This window comes from Salvelinus fontinalis, chromosome 32 (assembly GCF_029448725.1).
Source record: "Salvelinus fontinalis isolate EN_2023a chromosome 32, ASM2944872v1, whole genome shotgun sequence".
In the NCBI taxonomy this organism is placed as follows: Eukaryota; Metazoa; Chordata; class Actinopteri; order Salmoniformes; family Salmonidae; genus Salvelinus; species Salvelinus fontinalis.
The window spans coordinates 16,223,381-16,240,880 of record NC_074696.1 but is presented as its reverse complement, the minus strand read 5'-3'; the positions used below and the strand labels follow the sequence as shown (position 1 = coordinate 16,240,880).

The window sequence follows — 17,500 nt, the reverse complement described above, 5'->3', positions numbered from 1 at the left end:
ATGAAGAGAGAGAGATAGAGAATTAGAGAGAGAGATGAAGAGAGAGAGAGAGAGAGAGAATAAGAGAGAGAGATGAAGAGAGATGAAGAGAGAGAGAGAGGAAGAGCGAGAGAGAGGAAGAGAGATGAAGAGAGAGAGAGAATTAGAGAGAGAGATGAAGAGAGAGAGAGAGAGAAGGACAGAGGTGCAAATAGTGTGTACAGTGCATTCGAAAAGTTTTCAGACCGCTTAACTAATTCCACATGTTGTTACGTTACAGCCTTAATCTAAAATGGATTAAATAGTTTTTCCCCACATCAATCTACACACAATAACCCATAATGACAAAGCAAAATACATGTTTTATTATTTTATCAATTTTTTTTTTTAAATCGATAACTGAAATATTACCTATACATAACTTTTCAGACCCTTTACTCAGTACAGTGTTGAAGCACCTTTGGCAGTGATTACAGCCTCAAGTCTTCTTGGGCATGATGCTACAAGCTTGGCACACCTATATTTGGGGAGTTTCTCACATTTTTCTCTGCAGATCCTCTCAAGCTCTGTCAGGTTGAATGGGGAATGTAGCTGCACAGCTATTTTCAGGTCTCTCCGTTCGATTGGGTTCGGGCTCTGGCTGTGCCATTCAAGGACACTGCGTTGTCTTGGCTGTGTGCTTAGGGTCATTGTCGTATAGGAAGGTGAACCTTTGCCCCTGGTTGAGGACCTGAGCATTCTGGAGCAGGTTTTTAATCAAGGATCTCTCTGCACTTTGCTCTGTTCATCTTTCCCTCAAACCTGACTAGTCTCCCAGTCTCTGCCGCTGAAAAACATCCCCACAGCAAGATGCTGCCACCACCATGCTTCCCCGTAAGGATGGTGTCAGCTTTCCTCCAGACGTGACGCTTGGCCTTCAGGCCAAAGAGTTCAATCTTGGTTTCATCAGACCAGAGAATCTTGTTTTTCATGGTCTGAGACTCTGTAGGTGTCTTTTGGCAAACTCCAAATGGGCTGTCATGTACCTTTTACTGAGGATTGGCTTCCGTCTGGCCACTCTACCATAAAAGCCTGATTGGTGGAGTGCTGCATAGATGGTTGTCCTTCTGGAAGGTTCTCCCATCTCCACAGAGGAACTCTGAGGCTATGTCAGAGTGACCATCGGGCTCTTGGTCACCTCCCTGACCAAGGCCCTTCTCCTCCGATTGCTAAATTTGGCCAGGCAGCCAGCTCTAGGAAGAGTCTTGGTGGTTCCAAAATTCTTCCATTTAAGAATGATGGGGGCCACTGTGTTCCTGGGGAGCTTCAATGCTGCAGAAATGTTTTGGTACCCTTCCCCAGATCTGTGCCTCGACACAATCCTGTCTCGGTGCTTTACGGAAAATTCCTTCAACCTCATGGCTTGGTTTAGCTCTGACATGCACTGTCAACTGTGGGACCTTATATTGACAGGTGTGTGCCTTTCCAAATCATGTCCAATCAATTGAATTTACCACAGGTGGACTCCAATCAAGTTGTAGAAACATCTCAAGGATGATCAATGGAAACAGAATACACCCAACTCAATTTCCAGTCGCATAGCAAAAGGTTTGAAAACGTATGTAAATCGGGTAGTTCTGTTTAAAAACCTGTTTTTACTTTGTCATTATGGGGTATGGTGTGTAGATTGATGAGGAAACATTTATTTCATCAATTTTGGAATAAGGCTGTAACGTAACAAAATGTGGAAAAAGTGAAGAGGTTTGAATACTTTCCGAAGGCACTGTATATGAGATGGTACTGTATAAGACAATACATATTATGTTGCAGAGTTTGGTCTAGATCTCGGGCTTCCACAAAAGGAGAAACAGAGGGACAGACTGATGGATAGACAGAGAGACAGACAGACAGATAGATAGAGGTGTATATGTACATGAGATGGTACTAACCGGGACACACTGCTATGTTGCAGGGTTTGGTCTGTTTCTCAGGCCCTCCACAGTGCTTGGCCCCTCCTCCGCTCTCACAGTTTCTGGTTCGGGTCCTGGAGCCCCGCCCACACGTGACAGAACACAGGCTCCATGACGACCACTCCTCCCACAGCCCATGCACTGCAACACCCAGAGTCAGACAGGCACACAGAGCCAATTGGGATGAGCAAATGAGATAGGAGGCGGGTCAAGTTGTCATAGACAACGAGACTAGACAATGAACGAAGAGGAGTGACTTCCTGACACAACCAATAGGGATGGAGAGTGTGAGCCTGGAGGCGGGATCATAACTCCTGTCAGCAAAGGGGGTTAGAGGATGAGAAAGAAAATGAGTAAATGAACACTAGCATACCTCTCAAAATAACCAACAGATAGCACACCTCGCCCTCGCCACCTCTCCATATAGTACAAACCAGGAAAGAACACACCCCAAGCTACTCCATAACCAGAAGCTCCGCCTCCACCTTTAGCTGTTTGGATGGACTGGGATTCGTTCAGTAGGGCACAACATTGAAGTGCATTCAGATAGAAATATAATATGTAGAATAGACAAGCCAATCATGCAGAGTGTGAGGAATCGTGCCAGCTCTATCCATGGTACAGTATTTCTATCGGCAGCGTTCAGTATTTTACACCCTCTTGAAGGAAACCCTGTTGTTAGAGAATGAATGGCATATGAGAAAGTCAGGTTAGGAAATGAACTTAAAAAAGAAATCTGATTTCATGGATTTATACACAGCAAGTATGACATGATCATAAAATACATTTCATATTGATTACCCCATATTTCTCGGTCATTAAAATGTAATACTGAGGGCACAGCATTATCAGACTCTGATCAGCAGTATGATAAAACATGTATCAACTTGTTCATTAAAATGGTGTGATGCCTTCTACTATATATCTCTAAATAAACATCTTAAAAGATATGAAATCAGTCTTTCTAGAATCAGTGTTTCTAAAGCCTTTCTAGAACCTTTCTAGAATCAGTGTTATCTTCTACAGCACAATGAATAAGAGGTTAAACTGATCCTAGATCAGTGTTGGGAAAACGGTGCCCTGGTTTTTGAGAGGAAGCTCTCTTGTTCTCTTGCAGAAGCTGCATAATGGACACAGATCTAGGATCAGTTTACCATTCCAAATCCTTTGCCAATAGGATGCATAATACAACTGACCTGAGATCAATGTCTAGGAGCAAAGCCCTTTGTGAAATGGGACCATAGAGTTGGAAAGAGGACTCATCTTTGAAATCGTCTAAAACTGGCTTTGTGGCAATTGAGTCTTCTATTCAACTATTCATGGCAGAGGGAGTCAGTGGTGTGACAGTGGTGGGATATTGCATGCTGGGGGTGAAGTGCTGAGGAACCAGAACAGAACAATGTGGAGGAACACAGCACAGCAGCATACCTACCGCAATACACAGCCAACCAGTAAGAGAAATAAACAGACATGTACAGTGGGGAGAACAAGTATTTGACACACTGCCGATTTTGCAGGTTTTCCTACTTACAAAGCATGTAGAGGTCTGTAATTTTTATCATAGGTACACTTCAACAGCGAGAGACGGAATCTAAAACAAAAATCCATAAAATCACATTGTATGATTTTTAAGTAATTAATTTGCATTTTATTGCATGACATAAGTATTTGATCACCTATCAACCAGTAAGAATTCCGGCTCTCACAGACCTGTTAGCTTTTCTTTAAGAAGCCCTCTTGTTCTCCACTCATTACCTGTATTAACTGCACCTGTTTGACCTCGTTACCTGTATAAAAGACACCTGTCCACACACTCAATCTAACAGACTCCAACCTCTCCACAATGGCCAAGACCAGAGAGCTGTGTAAGGACATCAGGGAAAAAATTGTAGACCTGCAATTGGGATGGGCTACAGGACAATAGGCAAGCAGCTTGGTGAGAAGGCAACAACTGTTGGCACAATTATTAGAAAATGGAAGAAGTTCAAAATGACAGTCAATCACCATCGGTCTGGGGCTCCATGCAATATCTCACCTCGTGGGGCATCAATAATCATGAGGAAGGTGAGGGATCAGCCCAGAACTACACGGCAGGACCTGGTCAATGATCTGAAGAGAGTTGGGACCACAGTCTCAAAGAAAACCATTAGTAACACACTACGCCGTCATGGATTAAAATCCTGCAGCACACACAAGGTCCCCCTGCTCAAGCCAGCGCATGTCCAGGCCCGTCTGAAGTTTGCCAATGACCATCTGGATGATCCAGAGGAGGAATGGGAGAAGGTCATGTGGTCTGATGAGACAAAAATAGAGCTTTTTGGTCTAAACTCCACTCGACGTGTTTGAAGGAAGAAGAAGGATGAGTACAACCCCAAGAACACCATCCCAACCGTGAAGCATGGAGGTGGAAACATCATTCTTTGGGGATGCTTTTCTGCAAAGGGGACAGGACGACTGCACCGTATTGAGGGGAGGATGGATGGGGCCATGTATCGCAAGATCTTGGCCAACAACCTCTTTCCCTCAGTTAGCGCATTGAAGATGGGTCGTGGCTGGGTCTTCCAGCATGACAACGACCCGAAACACACAGCCGGGGCAACTAAGGAGTGGTTCCGTAAGAAGCATCTCAAGGTCCTGGAGTGGCCTAGCCAGTCTCCAGACCTGAACCCAATAGAAAATCTTTGTAGGGAGCCGAAAGTCCGTATTGCCCAGCGACAGCCCCGAAACCTGAAGGATCTGGAGAAGGTCTGTATGGAGGAGTGGGCCAAAATCCCTGCTGCAGTGTGTGCAAACCTGATCAAGAACTACAGGAAACGTATGATCTCTGTAATTGCAAACAAAGGTTTCTGTACCAAATATTAAGTTCTGCTTTTCTGATGTATCAAATACTTATGTCATGCAATAAAATGTTAATTAAGTACTTAAAAATCATACAATGTGATTTTCTGGATTTTTGTTTTAGATTCCGTCTCTCACAGTTGAAGTGTACCTATGATAAAAATTACAGACCTCTACATGCTTTGTAAGTAGGAAAACCTGCAAAATCGTCAGTGTTTCAAATAATTGTTCTCACCACTGTATGTGTTGGCACACATACGACACCACACGCCCACACATACGACACCACACGCCCACAGGCAGTAGACCTACAGACATAGTCTGTAGTGTGTGCACAGAAGTACACACATACGACACCACACATCCACACATACGACACCACACGCCCACAGGCAGTAGACCTACAGACATAGTGTGTGTGCACAGAAGCACACACATACAGATTACTATAAGCAGTCTAGTCGTAAGAAAGGAGGGAGAAATAATTACAGGGAGAGAATGAGTGCAAGGAATGGCCGAAAACAGCTTCTGGACATCAGAACAGCGATCACTACATCAGAACAGCAATCACTACATCAGAACAGCGATCACTACATCAGAACAGCGATCACTACATCAGAACAGCGATCACTACATCAGAACAGCGATCACTACATCAGAACAGAGATCACTACATCAGAACAGCGATCACTATATCAGAACAGCGATCACTACATCAGAACAGCGATCACTACATCAGAACAGCGATCACTACATCAGAACAGCGATCACTACATCAGAACAGCGATCACTACATCAGAACAGCGATCACTATATCAGAACAGCGATCACTACATCAGAACAGCGATCACTAACCTTACTTTGGATGAAGATTTCTACTATAACGAGTCGGCAGTTGTGGATGTACTGCTCATCCCGGACCAGGCCCTAAGCCCCAGAGAGAGACAGACGAGCAGGCTCCATGACAAGACTACGTCGGTGAGTAAATACCATTTGTTCTATTGGCGAACAAACTGGGCGAGCTCCGTTCGAGACTATCCTGTCAACGGGACCTGAATAAATGTAATATTCTATGTTACTTGGAGTCGTGGCTGAACAAGGACATGGATAATATATATCTCACACTGCTGCCATTTGGTGGCCAAAATCTAAATGGCACCTAAACTGGAATAATACATTGTGGCCTTTCTCTTGCACTTCAAAACATTATTTTTTATTGGTATTATCTTTTACCAGATCAAATGTGTTACAGTGGGGCAAAAAAGTATTTAGTCAGCCACCAATTGTGCAAGTTCTCCCACTTAAAAAGATGAGAGAGGCCTATAATTTTCATCACAGGTACACTTCAACTATGACAGACAAAATGAGAAAAGAAAAATCCAGAAAATCACATTGTAGGATTTTTAATGAATTTATTTGCAAATTATGGTGGAAAATAAGTATTTGGTCACCTACAAACAAGCAAGATTTCTGGCTCTCACAGACCTGTAACTTCTTCTTTAAGAGGCTCCTCTGTCCTCCACTCGTTACCTGTATTAATGGCACCTGTTTGAACTTGTTATCAGTATAAAAGACACCTGTCCACAACTTCAAACAGTCACACTCCAAACTCCACTATGGCCAAGACCAAAGAGCTGTCAAAGGACACCAGAAACAAAATTGTAGACCTGCACCAGGCTGGGAAGACTGAATCTGCAATAGGTAAGCAGCTTGGTTTGAAGAAATCAAATGTGGGAGCAATTATTAGGAAATGGAAAACATACAAGACCACTGATAATCTCCCTCGATCTGGGGCTCCACGCAAGATCTCACCCCGTGGGGTCAAAATTATCACAAGAACGGTGAGCAAAAATCCCAGAACCACACGGGGGGACGTAGTGAATGACCTGCAGAGAGCTGGGACCAAAGTAACAAAGCCTACCATCAGTAACACATTTCGCCGCCACGGGACTCAAATCCTGCAATGCCAGACGTGTCCCCCTGCTTAAGCCAGTACATGTCCAGGCCCGTCTGAAGTTTGCTAGAGAGCATTTGGATGATCCAGAAGAAGATTGGGAGAATGTCATATGGTCAGATGAAACCAAAATAGAACTTTTTGGTAAAAACTAAACTCGTCGTGTTTGGAGGACAAAGAATGCTGAGTAGCATCCAAAGAACACCATACCTACTGTGAAGCATGGGGGTGGAAACATCATGCCTTGGTGCTGTTTTTCTGCAAAGGGACCAGGATGACTGATCCGTGTAAAGGAAAGAATGAATGGGGCCATGTATCGTGAGATTTTGAGTGAAAACCTCCTTCCATCAGCAAGGGCATTGAAGATGAAACGTGGCTGGGTCTTTCAGCATGACAATGATCCCAAACACACCGCCCGGGCAACGAAGGAGTGGCTTCGTAAGAAGCATTTCAAGGTCCTGGAGTGGCCTAGCCAGTCTCCAGATCTCAACCCCATAGAAAATCTTTGGAGGGAGTTGAAAGTCCGTGTTGCCCAGCAACAGCCCAAAAACATCACTGCTCTAGAGGAGATCTGCATGGAGGAATGGGCCAAAATACCAGCAACAGTGTGTGAAAACCTTGTGAAGACTTACAGAAAACGTTTGACATCTGTCATTGTCAACAAAGGGTATATAACAAAGTATTGAGAAACTTTTGTTATTGACCAAATACTTATTCCGATGACACTCCTGTAACATCATATTACACAATCCATATACAGTTCGAGGCTGCTGCGATTCGACGATCGCCAGTCGAGATCCGTGAGGATCGCCACGGACAAACTCGCAGCCATACGAGAGGTCTGGGACCATTGGGAGTAGGTGCTGCAGGCCCTCTCCAACCCGGGGCCTGACGTGTCAGTTGATGAGCAACTGGTCCCGTTCAGAGGTACTGTGTGTGTGTGTGTGTGTGTGTGTGTGTGTGTGTGTGTGTGTGTGTGTGTGTGTGTGTGTGTGTGTGTGTGTGTGTGTTTACGTATGTTTATACAGTGGGGCAAAGAAGTATTTAGTCAGCCACCAATTGTGCAAGTTCTCCCACTTAAAAAGTTGAGAGGCCTGTAATTTTCATCATAGGTACACTTCAACTATGACAGACAAATGAGAAAAAAAATTCCCTAAAATCACATTGTAGGATTTTTGATGAATTTATTTGCAAATTATGGTGGAAAATAACCTGTTAACCTGTTGGGGATGGGGGCGCTGTTTAGACTATTTATGCTAATTTGGCTAATTTTTGGAACGGCTTCCCACAAAATCCTTGATCGTACAATATGCATATTATTATTATTATTGGATAGAAAACAGTCTATAGTTTCTATAGGAGTTGAAATTTTGTCTCTAAGTGGAACAGAGCCCATTCTACAGCAATTTCCCTGACATGGAGTCAGATTTGAGAAATGTTGGCCACTCTTCTGAAGTCAGTTAAAAGGGCACTGTCATTGCTATGACTACACGGACACTTCTTACGTCTTCCCCTGGATGCCTTTACGTGATGACGATTCCAATGGGGTCGATTGCGCGTTCACAGGCACTACAAATGAAAAAAACCTTTAGCTAGCAAGTCTTTTCTTGCTGCGTAACGCGCGTGGAAGACACCGACCCTCTCCTGTTCCAAGCGTTAATTTAGCCTGTTATATTTCTCCGGTCATCTTTTCACTCGTTATAGGAGTTAAAAACATCATAAGGTAGTTAATTTAAAGCGTTTTATAGCAATTTATATCCGTTTAGTGCGATTTTGGGACATTTATTTTTGCAACGATGTGAAAAGTTGGGCACGCTTTTCAGTTCATCCCGAACGCAGTTGACATTTCCACATGGCAAGAGGACAGCTTTCCACCAAAAGACGATTTCTCCCAAGAAAGGATCCTTTGCCCAAGATACTGATGGAAGAACAGCTCAAGGTAGGACATTTTTATTATGATAAATCGTGTTTCTGTCGAAACATTTTAGTGGCTTAGGACGCCATGTTTTTTGACGTAGCTTCGCTTGGCGCAAACTGTATTGAAAAGTAAGGATAAATTAAAAAATGTAATAACGCAATTGTATTAAGAATTAAATTGTCTATCAATCCCTGTCCACCCTATATTTTTTAGTCACGTTTATGAGTATTTATGTATAAGAGTAGATCACTGTCTAAGTGGCGCAAGGACTTTTTCTTTACCAGCTTGTCTACATTTCACATTGTCTAACCATGATTTTGGTGGCTAAATATAAACATTTTCGATCAAACTGTATATGCATGTTGTAATGTGATGTTACAGGAGTGTCATCGGAAGAATTCTGAGAAGGTTAGTGAAAAAATTAATATCTTTTGGCGATGTTGACTTTTATCGCTCACTTTGGCTAGAATCAATGCTGGGCTGCTAATTGCTATGTGCTAAGCTAATATAACGATTTATTGTGTTTTCGCTGTAAGACACTTAGAAAATCTGAAATATTGTCTGTATTCACAGGATCTGTGTCTTTCGATTCGTGTATGCTGTGTATTTTTACGAAATGTTTGATGATTAGTAGTTAGGTAAACACGTTGCTCATTGTAATTATTCTAGTCCATTTGTGACGGTGGGTGCAATTGTAAACTATGCCATCTACCTGAAATATGCACTTTTTTCTAACAAAACCTATCCCATACCATAAATATGTTATCAGACTGTCATCTAATGAGTTTTTTTGTTGGTTAGGGGCTATAAATATCTTAGTTTAGCCGAATTGGTGATGGCTACTGGTGTTGGTGGACAAATAAAAGATGGTGGATTATGCTAATGTGTTTTTAGGTAATAGATGTACATCTTTACATGTTGTGTCTTCCCTGTAAAACATTTTAAAAATCGGAAATGTTGACTGGATTCACAAGATCTGTGTCTTTCATTAGCTGTATTGGACTTTAATGTGTGAAAGTTAAATATTTTAAAAAAATATTTTTTTTGAATTTCGCGGCACTGGTTTTTCAGTGGGGGGGGGGGGGGGGGGTGTGCCGCTAGCGCCACGCTGATCCTAGACAGGTTAAGAGTTTTTAAGACCGAACGGCAGCTTCAGGTAAAGTTAATGGGGATATGAGTGTCTCTTTGTTAAAAACAGCAGGTGCGTAATCCCTATTCACCCCGATTCAAACCGATGCTGGCACTAAGACAGCACTCAATGAGCTGTATAGGGCCATAAACCAACAAGAAAATGCACATCCAGAGGCGGCGCTCCTAGTGGCCGGGGATTTAAAGCAGCGTCTCATCAAATTTTTACCAGCACGTCACCTGTGCAAATAGAGGGGTGAAAAAAATCTAGATCACCTTAACTACACACACAGAGACGCGTACAAAGCTCTCCCTCGGCCTCCATTTGGCAAATCTGACCATAACTCTATCCTCCTGATTCTTGCTTACAAGTAAAAACTCAAACAGGAAGTAGCAGTGACGTGGTCAATGCGGACGTGGTCCGATGAAGTGGATGCTATGCTACAGGAACTATTTTGCTAACACAGACCGGGATACGTCCGATAAGATTGAGGAGTTTACCACATCAGTCAAAGCTTCAATTAATAAGTACATCGAAAACTTAAAATCAAATCAAATTTTATTGGTCACATACACATGGTTAGCAGATGTTAATGCGAGTGTAGCGAAATGCTTGTGCTTCTAGTTCCGACTATGCAGTAATATCTAACAAGTAATCTAACAAATTCACAACAACTACCTTATACACACAAATACACAGATAATCGTCCCCCTGACCGTACGCACATATCCCAACCAGAAGCCATGGATTACAGGCAACATCCGCACTGAGCTAAAGGCTAGAGTTGCCGCTTTCAAGGAGCGTGACACTAATCTGGAAGCTTACAAGAAATCTCACTACAACCTCTGATGAGCCATTTACAGGAGTAAAATCAAATCCTACTAAGCTGGCTCTGATGCTCGTCGGATGTGGCAGGGCAAACTATCACAGATTACCAGCCCCCGCGAGTGTTCACCGACGACTGGGTGGACGAGCACGACTCCATCACCATCATTAAGTTTGCTGATGACACCGCGGTGGATGGCCTGATCACTGGCCTGGATGGCCTGGAAGTGTGATGCCAGGTGTACCTCTCCCTCCATGTCAGCAAGACAAAAGAGCTGATCGTGGACAACAGGAAACGGGGGGCCGAGCACACCCCCATCCACATCGATGGGGCTGTAGTGGAGCGGGTCGAGAGCTTCGGTGTCCACATCCCTAAGGAATTATTCTGGTCCACACACACCAACACAGTCGTGAAGAGCGCACGACAGAACACCTTTTCCCCCTCAGAAGGCTGAAAAGATTTGGCATGGGCCCTCAGATCCTTAAAGTTATACAGCTACACCTTTAAAAGCACCTTGACTGGCTGCATCACTGTTTGGTGTGGCAACTACTTGGCATCTAACCTCAAGGTGCTACAGCGGACAATGCATTTGGCCAAGTACTGGGGCTGAGCTCCCTGCCATCCAGGACCTCTATACAAGGCAGTGTCAAAGGAAGGCCCTAAAAATGGTCAAAGATTCCAGCCACCCAAGTCATAGACTGTTCCCTTTGCTATCTTACGGCAGGCGGTACTGATGCACCAAGTCTGAAACCAACAGGACACTGAACAGTTTCTACCCCCATACCATTAGGCTGTTAAAGAGTTAGTCTGGGTAGCTATTGGCTAACTCTTTAACTATCTGCATTGACCCTTTTTGCACAAACTCTTTTGACTCAACACATACGCTGCTGTTACTGTCTATTATCTATCCTGTTGTCTAGTCACTTTACCCCTACCTACAGTATACTGCTGTTACTGTCTATTATCTATCCTGTTGTCTAGTCCCTTTACCCCTACCTACAGTATACTGCTGTTACTGTCTATTATCTATCCTGTTGTCTAGTCACTTTACCCCTACCTACAGTATGCTGCTGTTACTGTCTATTATCTATCCTTTACCCCTACCTACAGTATACTGCTGTTACTGTCTATTATCTATCCTGTTGTCTAGTCCCTTTACCCCTACCTACAGTATACTGCTGTTACTGTCTATTATCTATCCTGTTGTCTAGTCACTTCACCCCTACCTACAGTATGCTGCTGTTACTGTCTATTATCTATCCTTTACCCCTACCTACAGTATACTGCTGTTACTGTCTATTATCTATCCTGTTGTCTAGTCACTTTACCCCTACCTACAGTATGCTGCTGTTACTGTCTATTATCTATCCTGTTGTCTAGTCACTTTACCCCTACCTACAGTATACTGCTGTTACTGTCTATTATCTATCCTGTTGTCTAGTCACTTTACCCCTACCTACAGTATACTGCTGTTACTGTCTATTATCTATCCTGTTGCCTAGTCACTTTACCCCTACCTACAGTATACTGCTGTTACTGTCTATTATCTATCCTGTTGTCTAGTCCCTTTACCCCTACCTACAGTATACTGCTTTTACTGTCTATTATCTATCCTGTTGTCTAGTCACTTTACCCCTACCTACAGTATGCTGCTGTTACTGTCTATTATCTATCCTTTACCCCTACCTACAGTATACTGCTGTTACTGTCTATTATCTATCCTGTTGTCTAGTCACTTCACCCCTACCTACAGTATGCTGCTGTTACTGTCTATTATCTATCCTTTACCCCTACCTACAGTATACTGCTGTTACTGTTTATTATCTATCCTGTTGTCTAGTCACTTTACCCCTACCTACAGTATACTGCTGATACTGTTTATTATCTATCCTTTACCCCTACCTACAGTATACTGCTGTTACTGTCTATTATCTATCCTGTTGTCTAGTCCCTTTACCCCTACCTACAGTATACTGCTTTTACTGTCTATTATCTATCCTGTTGTCTAGTCACTTTACCCCTACCTACAGTATGCTGCTGTTACTGTCTATTATCTATCCTTTACCCCTACCTACAGTATACTGCTGTTACTGTCTATTATCTATCCTGTTGTCTAGTCACTTCACCCCTACCTACAGTATGCTGCTGTTACTGTCTATTATCTATCCTTTACCCCTACCTACAGTATACTGCTGTTACTGTTTATTATCTATCCTGTTGTCTAGTCACTTTACCCCTACCTACAGTATACTGCTGATACTGTTTATTATCTATCCTGTTGCCCAGTCACTTTACTCCTACCTACAGTATATACATATATACCTCATACCCCTGCACATCAACTCGGTACTGTTACTCCGTCTATGTAGCCAAGTTATCGTTACTTATTGTGTATTTATTGTTATTATTTTCAATTTTTCTCTCAGCATTGTTGGGAAGGGTGTTTCACTGTTAGTCTACACCTGTTGTGTACAAAGCATGTGACAAATACGATTTGATTTGATGATTTTAATGGAAGGATAGATAGAGAGGGAGTAGGAGAGGGAGAAGCAGGGGAACAAAGACATGGATTAGAGGGTATGAATGGTGTCACACCCTGGCCTTAATTTCTTTGTGTTCATTATTATTTTAGTTAGGTCAGGGTGTGACATGGGGAAGTTTGTGTGTTTTTGTATTGTATAGGGTGTTGTATGGTTTAGAGGGTTTAGGTGTATAGATGGTTTTATGTTGTGTGTAGTTGTCTAGAAAAGTCTATGGTTGCCTGAATGGGTTCCCAATTAGAGACAGCTGGTTTCAGTTGTCTCTGATTGGGAGCCATATTTAAGGTAGCCATAGGCTTTAGTTTGTTGTGGGTAATTGTCTATGGTGAACGTTTGTAGCCTGTGTGTGTGTGCGCACTACGTTTATAGCTTCACGGTCGTTTGTTGTTTTGTGAGTTTGTAAGTGTTTTGTTTCGTTTTTCCTTCTTCTAAATAAAAAGAAGATGGCTTATTTTCCACATGCTGCGTTTTGGTCCGTCTCTCCCCCACACGATCGTGACAAATGGACTGTATTGCAGGAATAGGACATTTGAGGACACCAATGCAGAAGCGAAGGAAAGTATCATATGAATGAAAGAGTGGAATGAAAATAAAGAGATGGAGAAGGGGGGATGGATGAAGATATTTGCAGTCGAATGAGTCTGAGATTTTGGAGGAGTGCGTAGGGAGAAAACTTTGTTAAAAGACAGATGGAATCGACACAGAAAATGAGTGCAAGGCTGGAGGGAGGGATGTTGGAAGACATAAAAATACAGAGAGAAGGAGAGGGAAAGGGAGAGAGAAACAGAGAGATGGTGAGATACAAAGAGTAGTAGAGGGAAAGGGAGAGAGAAACAGAGAGATGGTGAGATACAGAGAGAAGGAGAGGGAAAGGGAGAGGGAAACAGAGAGATGGTGAGATACAGAGAGAAGGAGAGGGAAAGGGAGAGGGAAACAGAGAGATGGTGAGATACAGAGAGAAGGAGAGGGAAAGGGAGAGGGAAACAGAGAGATGGTGAGATACAGAGAGAAGGAGAGGGAAACAGAGAGGGAAACAGAGAGATGGTGAGATACAGAGAGAAGGAGAGGGAAAGGAAGAGGGAACAGAGAGATGGTGAGATACAGAGAGAAGGAGAGGGAAAGGGAGAGGGAAACATAGAGAGAAACAGAGAGATGGTGAGATACAGAGAGAAGGAGAGGGAAAGGGAGAGGGAAACAGAGAGATGGTGAGATACAGAGAGAAGGAGAGGGAAAGGGAGAGGGAAACAGAGAGATGGTGAGATACAGAGAGAAGGAGAGGGAGAGGGAAAGGGAGAGAGAAACAGAGAGATGGTGAGATACAGAGAGAAGGAGAGGGAAAGGGAGAGGGAAACAGAGAGATGGTGAGATACAGAGAGAAGGAGAGGGAGAGGGAAAGGGAGAGAGAAACAGAGAGATGGTGAGATACAGAGAGAAGGAGAGGGAAAGGGAGAGGGAAACAGAGAGATGGTGAGATACAGAGAGAAGGAGAGGGAAAGGGAGAGGGAAACAGAGAGATGGTGAGATACAGAGAGAAGGAGAGGGAAAGGGAGAGGGAAACAGAGTGATGGTGAGATACAGAGAGAAGGAGAGGGAAAGGGAGAGGGAAACAGAGAGATGGTGAGATACAGAGAGAAGGAGAGGGAAACAGAGAGGGAAACAGAGAGATGGTGAGATACAGAGAGAAGGAGAGGGAAAGGGAGAGAGAAACAGAGAGATGGTGAGATACAGAGAAAAGGAGAGGGAAAGGGAGAGGGAACAGAGAGATGGTGAGATACAGAGAGAAGGAGAGGGAAAGGGAGAGAGAAACAGAGAGATGGTGAGATACAGAGAGAAGGAGAGGGAAAGGGAGAGGGAACAGAGAGATGGTGAGATACAGAGAGAAGGAGAGGGAAAGGGAGAGAGAAACAGAGAGATGGTGAGATACAGAGAGAAGGAGAGGGAAAGGGAGAGGGAAACAGAGAGATGGTGAGATACAGAGAGAAGGAGAGGGAAAGGGAGAGGGAACAGAGAAATGGTGAGATACAGAGAGAAGGAGAGGGAAAGGGAGAGGGAAACAGAGAGATGGTGAGATACAGAGAGATGGTGAGATACAGAGAGAGGGAGAGGGAAAGGGAGAGAGAAACAGAGAGATGGTGAGATACAGAGAGAAGGAGAGGGAAAGGGAGAGGGAAACAGAGAGATGGTGAGATACAGAGAGAAGGAGAGGGAAAGGGAGAGGGAAACAGAGAGATGGTGAGATACAGAGAGAAGGAGAGGGAAAGGGAGAGGGAAACAGAGAGATGGTGAGATACAGAGAGAAGGAGAGGGAAACAGAGAGGGAAACAGAGAGATGGTGAGATACAGAGAGAAGGAGAGGGAAAGGGAGACAGAAACAGAGAATGGTGAGATACAGAGAGAAGGAGAGGGAAAGGGAGAGGGAACAGAGAGATGGTGAGATACAGAGAGAAGGAGAGGGAAAGGGAGAGGGAAACAGAGAGATGGTGAGATACAGAGAGAAGGAGAGGGAAAGGGAGAGGGAAACAGAGAGAGAAACAGAGAGATGGTGAGATACAGAGAGAAGGAGAGGGAAAGGGAGAGGGAAACAGAGAGATGGTGAGATACAGAGAGAAGGAGAGGGAAAGGGAGAGGGAAACAGAGAGATGGTGAGATACAGAGAGAAGGAGAGGGAAAGGGAGAGAGAAACAGAGAGATGGTGAGATACAGAGAGAAGGAGAGGGAGAGGGAAAGGGAGAGAGAAACAGAGAGATGGTGAGATACAGAGAGAAGGAGAGGGAAAGGGAGAGGGAAACAGAGAGATGGTGAGATACAGAGAGAAGGAGAGGGAGAGGGAAAGGGAGAGAGAAACAGAGAGATGGTGAGATACAGAGAGAAGGAGAGGGAAAGGGAGAGGGAAACAGAGAGATGGTGAGATACAGAGAGAAGGAGAGGGAGAGGGAAAGGGAGAGAGAAACAGAGAGATGGTGAGATACAGAGAGAAGGAGAGGGAAAGGGAGAGGGAACAGAGAGATGGTGAGATACAGAGAGAAGGAGAGGGAAAGGGAGAGGGAAACAGAGAGATGGTGAGATACAGAGAGTAGTAGAGGGAAAGGGAGAGGGAAACAGAGAGATGGTGAGATACAGAGAGAAGGAGAGGGAAAGGGAGAGGGAAACAGAGAGATGATGAGATACAGAGAGAAGGAGAGGGAAAGGGAGAGGGAACAGAGAGATGGTGAGATACAGAGAGAAGGAGAGGGAAACAGAGAGGGAAACAGAGAGATGGTGAGATACAGAGAGAAGGAGAGGGAAAGGGAGAGGGAACAGAGAGATGGTGAGATACGGAGAGAAGGAGAGGGAAAGGGAGAGAGAGACAGAGAGATGGTGAGATACAGAGAAAAGGAGAGGGAAAGGGAGAGGGAACAGAGAGATGGTGAGATACAGAGAGAAGGAGAGGGAAAGGGAGAGAGAAACAGAGAGATGGTGAGATACAAAGAGAAGGAGAGGGAAAGGGAGAGGGAACAGAGAGATGGTGAGATACAGAGAGAAGGAGAGGGAAAGGGAGAGAGAAACAGAGAGATGGTGAGATACAGAGAGAAGGAGAGGGAAAGGGAGAGGGAAACAGAGAGATGGTGAGATACAGAGAGAAGGAGAGGGAAAGGGAGAGGGAACAGAGAGATGGTGAGATACAGAGAGAAGGAGAGGGAAAGGGAGAGGGAAACAGAGAGATGGTGAGATACAGAGAGATGGTGAGATACAGAGAGAAGGAGAGGGAAAGGGAGAGGGAAACAGATAGATGGTGAGATACAGAGAGAAGGAGAGGGAAAGGGAGAGGGAAACAGAGAGATGGTAAGATACAGAGAGAAGGAGAGGGAAACAGAGAGGGAAACAGAGAGATGATGAGAAACAGAGAGAAGGAGAGGGAAAGGGAAAGGGAGAGAGAAACAGAGAGATGGTGAGATACAGAGAGAAGGAGAGGGAAAGGGAGAGAGAAACAGAGAGATGGTGAGATACAGAGAGAAGGAGAGGGAAAGGGAGAGGGAAACAGAGAGATGGTGAGATACAAAGAGAAGGAGAGGGAAAGGGAGAGGGAAACAGAGAGATGATGAGATACAGAGAGAAGGAGAAAGAGGAGGAGTAAGAGAGAGAGAACAAGAGGGAGATATATGTATCTGGATAGCTGGCTCTTTGCTGAGCAAGGCTGGAGCGAGAGATGTTGAAAGAGATGGAGAGAATGGAAAAATGATAGAGAGAGGGAGCTGGCCCTGTACGTGCTGAGGGTGGAAGGACGCTGGAGTGTGAATAAAACATGCTGATGAATAATTAACTAACTCAGCTGTAGAGCGCAAAGCTCAGAGGGGGGAGAGAGATGGAGAGAGAAAGAGAGAGAGAGA

The 17,500-nt window shown here is 44.1% G+C and overlaps 1 protein-coding gene across 1 annotated transcript in view; it reads right to left on the bottom strand.

The window, feature by feature from the left end:
- The window catches only part of LOC129830522 (adhesion G protein-coupled receptor B2-like), a 564,124-nt gene that overhangs the window by 293,619 nt on the left and 253,005 nt on the right, over window positions 1-17,500 (bottom strand). The window contains exon 5 of the mRNA XM_055893092.1: window positions 1,908-2,069. Coding sequence (XP_055749067.1) covers window positions 1,908-2,069 — 162 coding nt within the window. The remainder of the gene's footprint in view (window positions 1-1,907; window positions 2,070-17,500) is intronic.